Source organism: Salvia splendens, chromosome 11 (genome assembly GCF_004379255.2).
Source record: "Salvia splendens isolate huo1 chromosome 11, SspV2, whole genome shotgun sequence".
NCBI lineage: Eukaryota > Viridiplantae > Streptophyta > Magnoliopsida > Lamiales > Lamiaceae > Salvia > Salvia splendens.
Genome location: NC_056042.1, coordinates 9,503,741 through 9,511,090, shown reverse-complemented (window position 1 = coordinate 9,511,090; position 7,350 = coordinate 9,503,741). Strand labels below are relative to the sequence as shown.

The 7,350-nt window shown below is 34.2% G+C and overlaps 1 protein-coding gene across 1 annotated transcript; it reads left to right on the top strand.

Moving 5' to 3' along the window:
• The first annotated feature begins 337 nt into the window (after positions 1-337).
• Positions 338-2,859, top strand: LOC121753913 (UDP-glucuronic acid decarboxylase 6-like). The gene is made up of 13 exons (XM_042149205.1): positions 338-393; positions 643-764; positions 876-962; positions 1,059-1,146; positions 1,271-1,362; positions 1,512-1,576; positions 1,653-1,741; positions 1,893-1,970; positions 2,053-2,146; positions 2,233-2,299; positions 2,386-2,449; positions 2,542-2,582; positions 2,677-2,859. Exons 2-13 carry the CDS (start codon positions 678-680, stop codon positions 2,857-2,859), a joined length of 1,035 nt encoding a protein of 344 aa, XP_042005139.1. The 5' UTR covers positions 338-393; positions 643-677.
• Positions 2,860-7,350: the final 4,491 nt, after the last annotated feature.

The following is a 7,350-nucleotide window of genomic DNA, read 5'->3' as shown; positions in this document are numbered from 1 at the left end:
TATTCTAAATTTCGATCTACTACTTTCTACGTATACTCTTTTCTTTTGGTTTAGCATGATAAAAATTATAAATTTTTACCTAACAAAAACATTTCTGTAAATGCATGATATTTAGTTATAAATAAAAGATATCACAAATCTATTATTTGGATTAGATTGCATTTAAAAGCGATTGGTAAATATTTGACACATGCATGATTGCATAACGTTCGCTAATCTTTAAGATTATCGTCTCTCCCTCTCTGCCCCCATTGCTAATGTCAGATTTAATCGCCATTTCTTTTTCAGTATTTATAACTTTGAAGATCACAATTGCGTTGTGAATAATATAAATAATATTTGCAATTTGAGCTGGAGACGCTTCCACTACTACATTATTCAATTGATTAAGAGGTGATCGATCATCGCTTCATTTTGTTCTAATTATTTTCAATTTAATTCTTCGCAATTTATTTGAAAGAAAGATTTGTGGCAAAGTGAATGCGAGAGATTGTTTTTTTACGTGTGATTTTGTTCGACATTTTATGAGTAACGCAGATTTGGTTTTTGTTGAATGTGATAATCTTTTAATTTTGTTTTGTGATCTCCGTTTTGAAACAATGGCGGTTGAATAATTGGAATTTTGATGTTTATCTTATGTAGTTTTGGAATTCAGAACTTAAAAGGAGATCCTAGAAATGGCTAAGGAGGCATCAAATGGTAGTCGTGTGTCGACCAAGCCACCTCCCGAGCCTTCACCATTGCGAAGAGCGAAATTCTTTCAGGTACGATATCCATTCCCTCACTCGAAAATCGAGTTTCCATGTGCTCAATTTTGTCGGGTTTATAGTAACTAATGTGACCATACATCTTGGACTAACTAACCAACCTGACAGGCAAACATGAGAGTTCTGGTTACGGGCGGGGCTGGATTCATTGGCTCTCACTTAGTTGATAAACTCATGCAAAATGAAAAGAACGAGGTAGGACATAACAATGCCTTTTTAGACTGGCTTGATTCAAAAGGCAAGCTATGTTTGTCTCTCAATCGGTATCGTTTGTATGAAATTGTTGTTCAGGTGATTGTTGTGGATAACTACTTCACTGGTTCAAAGGATAACTTGAGGCAATGGATTGGCCATCCAAGATTTGAGCTTATTCGACACGGTGAGCATTCCTTATGGTTCAATAGTCACTCCCTTATGATGCAATTGTTCATAAATTGATTTATAATGGTGTTATGCGTCTTGAACCATCATGTTTCCTACTTATCAATTCTTTTTGTCTGCAGATGTGACAGAGCCTTTGTTCGTTGAAGTTGACCGGATCTACCATCTCGCTTGTCCTGCTTCGCCAATCTTTTACAAATACAATCCGGTGAAGGTCAGTCAGACGTCATGTCATGGCTCTGTCCCTCTCTAATCATGTGCCTATAAAGCTCACGTCTTCGTCTAAGGAAAATTGATGCAAGTTGATTGATCATTTTATTTTTATCTTCTGATATCCATTGTCCATGCCATGATACTTGACAGACAATAAAGACGAATGTAGTAGGCACACTGAACATGTTGGGACTTGCCAAGCGAGTCGGAGCAAGGTATGTCTGCTGATTTGGATTCTCTTCCAATTTTTGTTCATTTTGGATGTTCTGACAATTTTGAAGTACCTCTTAGGATTTTACTTACATCAACCTCGGAGGTCTATGGTGATCCGCTCGTGCATCCTCAGACAGAGGATTACTGGGGCAACGTGAATCCTATAGGTAATATTTTGCTACCTTAAAAACTGCAAACAGTTACTAAAACATGTATGGTTTTAGTCCTAAAGTTCTGCATTTACATATGCTGCCAAATGAATCATTTGATAAACTTGGACGAAATTATGGGGTTCAACTTTATAAAAGGCTATTGCAGGAGTGAGGAGTTGTTATGATGAGGGGAAAAGAGTAGCAGAGACGTTGATGTACGATTATCACAGGCTGCACGGAGTTGGTAATATCTGTCCCTACACCGGACATTTGAACATAACAATTTCGTATTGGAGTTCCCTGACCATTATCAAATGATTCAACAGAAATAAGAATTGCAAGGATCTTCAACACTTATGGACCGCGGATGAATCTTGATGACGGTCGTGTTGTCAGCAACTTCTTAGCGCAAGCCATACGGTAAATGCTCTTTATCCACTCTTCCATATTAGATTCCAGTCCACTTTGATGCTTCATTTCACTTTATTTTACACTGCTACTTCCAGTGACGAGCCTTTGACTGTTCAGCTTCCCGGAACACAAACAAGGAGTTTTTGCTATGTTTCTGAGATGGTTAGCGATTACATTCATCTTGGTGCATGACAAAAAACCTCTTTTCTTGATTCAAAACTTTGCTTCTTTTGCCAATGCCAAAAAAGGTTGATGGACTTACACGATTAATGGAAGGAGATCATATAGGGCCAATCAACATTGGCAATCCAGGTCAATCATCCTATTTTTCCTACTTATATTGGTTTCTTCCATTTCTTATCATTTCCATCGCAAATATCTAACTCGTTAAGATTTATTATCAGGTGAATTCACTATGCTCGAGCTTGCAGAGACTGTGAAGGAGGTAAAATCTTCACCTCATATTTGTTCGTATACATTTGGATGATTTGATCACAAACTCAACGCAACGCGGGTGCTATCTATTCTCTATAATGTAGATGATCAACCCGAAAGTGAAGATCACGACTGTCGAGAACACCCCGGATGATCCTCGCCAAAGAAAACCGGACATAACGAAGGCGAAGGAGCTGCTAGGGTGGGAGCCCAAGATCAAGCTCAACGGTGGCATCCCCCTTATGGAGGAGGATTTTCGAAAGAGGCTTGGTATTTCGAGGAAATGAAGTCGTTTTTGCTACCGATGTTTACGTTCGATCCATATTTTTAAACCTTGTAGATCCCGAAATCATGAATCTTAGGCATTCTTGACTATTGATCAATGTATTTAATTGGATCCAGTTTTTTGGTATCAATAAAGTTTTAAGGTTTTTTTTCTCTCTTGTTAATTGCCTTTTTGAGTAGTTTGAAATCAATGGCGATGAAATTTGATACTATATGTTGTGGTTGGTGCTTATTTTGACGATTTACAATATTATAGAGAAGATTTCAATGGTACAACAATGGATTGGGAGATATGATTTGATAAGAATCTCAAACAAAATTGTAAATTGAGCTCAAAGAAGTAAACAAGCATAAGAATTTAAACTATTTTTGTTCTACTCTAGTTTGCTCCGACTAAATTCAATTCGAGCTCCATTTGCAGATAATCAAGGAAGCTGAAACATAAATTTCAAAGCTTTATTTTCTAACAATAAGTTTGAATAAATATATATAGGTTAGTGATCAAGATATAACTAATCTTAAGTGTATAACTAGAGAACAAATCTCAGCCACACATCTTAATGGAACAAATATTATTTAGTTTAATAATATAAAATAGGAGAAGGGTATTTTTGGAAATTACATTTGAGATTTAAACCTGCGATCAATTACGCAGTTTTCTTCTTTCTCATTCCAAATCTGCGATCAAATCTCCTTCCAAATTTCCTTCCAAATCTGATCGCTTCATCCAAATCGCGATTCCATGATCTGTGATGAAATTAGGTGTGTTTGGTTGCAGAGGATAGGGTGAATTTAATAGTTGAATGCTTGGCAGTTCCTGTACTCTTTATTCTTCAATTTTTTCTGTAAATTTTGGGTTTGACTGTGGAGCAAGTCCCCTTGCAGTTTATATTTGTATCTGAGGTGGGGAACTTAAATACAGGAAATATATTGTAATGATCCTTGATAATTAATAAATTTTCATAACACGATCGAGTAAATGAGGGATGTATTACAGTTGGGTTTTACTGTATATGCTAATGTTTGCATCATAAATCATACATTGCGCTATTTAGGGAGTTAATTAATTTAGATCGATAATTAATTATCGACTGAATATGTAGTACTTGTAGATGCTTTTGTGAAAGATGGGTATTATGCTATGCATGGACCATAGTTAAATTGGAAACATTGCTAGGTTCAGAATTGGATCGACGCCTTGACGTGCCCAATCAAACTCACTTATTACTTCTATTCATTTAATTCCAAATCCAATATTTTCAAATTAAAATCCACCACTTAACCAATTTTGAAGTACTAGTTTTGTTAACAATATTACCTCACTCTTTGTGCAAATTATTACTGATTTTACTTCACTCTTATTGTGATTTTACTTCACTCTTGTTAACAAAACACATCACTCTTATTGTGATTTTACTTCACTCTTATTAACAAAACACATCACTCTTATTGTGATTTTACTTCACTCTTGTTAACAAAACACATCACTCTTATTGTGATTTTACTTCACTCTTGTTTACAAAACACATCACTCTTATTGTAATTTTACTTCACTCTTGTTTACAAAACACATCACTCTTATTCTGATTTTACTTCACTCTTGTTAACAAAACACATCACTCTTATTCTGATTTTACTTCACTTTTGTTAACAAAACACATCACTCTTATTCTGATTTTACTTCACTCTTGTTTACAAAACACATCACTCTTAGCATGATTTTATTCCACTCTTGTTTACAAAATACATCACTCTTAGCATGATTTTACTTCACTCTTGTTAACAAAACACATCACTCTTATTGTGATTTTACTTCACTCTTGTTTACAAAACACATCACTCTTATTGTGATTTTACTTCACTCTTGTTTACAAAACACATCACTCTTATTCTCATTTTACTTCACTCTTGTTAACAAAACACATCACTCTTATTCTGATTTTACTTCACTCTTGTTAACAAAACACATTACTCTTATTGTGATTTTACTTCACTCTTGTTTACAAAACACATCACTCTTATTCTCATTTTACTTCACTCTTGTTAACAAAACACATTACTCTTATTGTGATTTTACTTCACTCTTGTTTACAAAACACATCACTCTTATTCTCATTTTACTTCACTCTTGTTTACAAAACACATCACTCTTATTCTGATTTTACTTCACTCTTGTTTACAAAACACATCACTCTTATTGTGATTTTACTTCACTCTTGTTTACAAAACACATCACTCTTATTGTGATTTTACTTCACTCTTGTTAACAAAACACATTACTCTTATTGTGATTTTACTTCACTCTTGTTAACAAAACACATCACTCTTATTCTGATTTTACTTCACTCTTGTTAACAAAACACATTACTCTTATTGTGATTTTACTTCACTCTTGTTTACAAAACACATCACTCTTATTCTCATTTTACTTCACTCTTGTTTACAAAACACATCACTCTTATTCTGATTTTACTTCACTCTTTTTTACAAAACACATCACTCTTATTGTGATTTTACTTCACTCTTGTTTACAAAACACATCACTCTTATTGTGATTTTACTTCACTCTTGTTTACAAAACACATCACTCTTATTCTGATTTTACTTCACTCTTGTTAACAAAACACATCACTCTTATTCTGATTTTAATTCACTTTTGTTAACAAAACACATCACTCTTATTCTGATTTTACTTCACTCTTGTTTACAAAACACATCACTCTTAGCATGATTTTACTCCACTCTTGTTTACAAAACACATCACTCTTAGCATGATTTTACTTTACTCTTGTTAACAAAACACATCACTCTTATTGTGATTTTACTTCACTCTTGTTTACAAAACACATCACTCTCATTGTGATTTTACTTCACTCTTGTTTACAAAACACATCACTCTTATTCTCATTTTACTTCACTCTTGTTAACAAAACACATCACTCTTATTCTGATTTTACTTCACTCTTGTTAACAAAACACGTTACTCTTATTGTGATTTTACTTCACTCTTGTTTACAAAACAAATCACTCTTATTCTCATTTACTTCACTCTTGTTTACAAAACACATCACTCTTATTTTGATTTTACTTCACTCTTGTTAACAAAACACATCACTCTTATTTTGATTTTACTTCACTCTTGTTAACAAAACACATCACTCTTATTCTGATTTTACTTCACTCTTGTTTACAAAACACATCACTCTTAGCATGATTTTACTTCACTCTTGTTTACAAAACACGTCACTCTTAGCATGATTTTACTCCACTCTTGTTAACAAAACACATCACTCTTATTCTGATTTTACTTCACTCTTGTTAACAAAACACATCACTCTTATTCTGATTTTACTTCACTCTTGTTTACAAAACACATCACTCTTATTGTGATTTTACTTCATTCTTGTTTACAAAACACATTACTCTTATTGTGATTTTATTTCACTCTTGTTTACAAAACACATCACTCTTAGCATGATTTTACTTCACTTTTATTTACAAAACATATCACTATCAGCATGGTATCTGAGAGTATAAAAGTTTTGAAAAATTCAATTAACATTCTGCCATGTAATGCAATCTCAACTAGTAATCACCATTCCAAATTCCTGAAACTTGAATATATGAACTTGCAATAGTATAATAATATAGTCCAAAATTCAACACGGTTGGGCATCAACTCAAAGTCAACTTGCAGTACACAACCATTTTCTCAAAAATCAAATCGGCAGTTGAATTGTATCAATCCCCAACCAACAATAGCGGAATACGTCGTATTCTATGTAATACGCAGCCTCAGCGAGCTCCTAATATACGAAGCATGCCACATCCCCGAGCTCGGCGGCCGAATCGAGGTGATCCAAATGAAGCTCCGGCAGCTGCAATCCATCCTCGAGATCGCCGACGCCAGGCATGAAATCGACAAAGGAATCCACATCTGGATCGCCGAGACCAGAGAAGTCGCCTACGACATCGAAGATCTCCTCCTCGTAGTCCTCTCCCCGCCTAATTTTGCAAAAGAAGGAAGAGGAGAAGATGAGAAGAACGCAGTTTCTTTTTCAAATGCCAATGACGTAGCCTAATTTTGGATGTGCAATGACCATTATATCGCCGCCTTGTTATTGTGGAGTAAATTTGTGATTGAGGGAACTAATTTCTCCTTAAATTAAAAAATGACATGTATTAATACTAGCCCTTGATTTTTTTGATCTTGTGACTATGATTTGTTCTCTAGTTATTTGATTAAGGGGCATTTGCTCTAGATCACTACTCAATATATATATATATATATATATATATATATAGGGTTTTGATCCATGCAAAAGCATTCTTAATACAAAAATGCAGAACCAAGCATACAAAAGTCATTTTTAGGTCTTTGTAAGCTTATTTTTACGTCATTATAGTAAGGATGACATGAAATGATCTTAACATGACCTCAAATCCAAAGTTTATAATATGACCTAAAACTGCTTTACAATGACCCTCTGTGT

Excerpts from the sequence above, each read along its gene's own strand:
- LOC121753913 (XM_042149205.1), top strand. The coding sequence starts at position 678 with ATGGCTAAGGAGGCATCAAATGGTAGTCGTGTGTCGACCAAGCCACCT. Across the intron at positions 765-875 it reads GAAGAGCGAAATTCTTTCAG|GCAAACATGAGAGTTCTGGT; the intron begins GTACGATATCCA and ends CCAACCTGACAG. Across the intron at positions 2,583-2,676 it reads TTGCAGAGACTGTGAAGGAG|ATGATCAACCCGAAAGTGAA; the intron begins GTAAAATCTTCA and ends TCTATAATGTAG.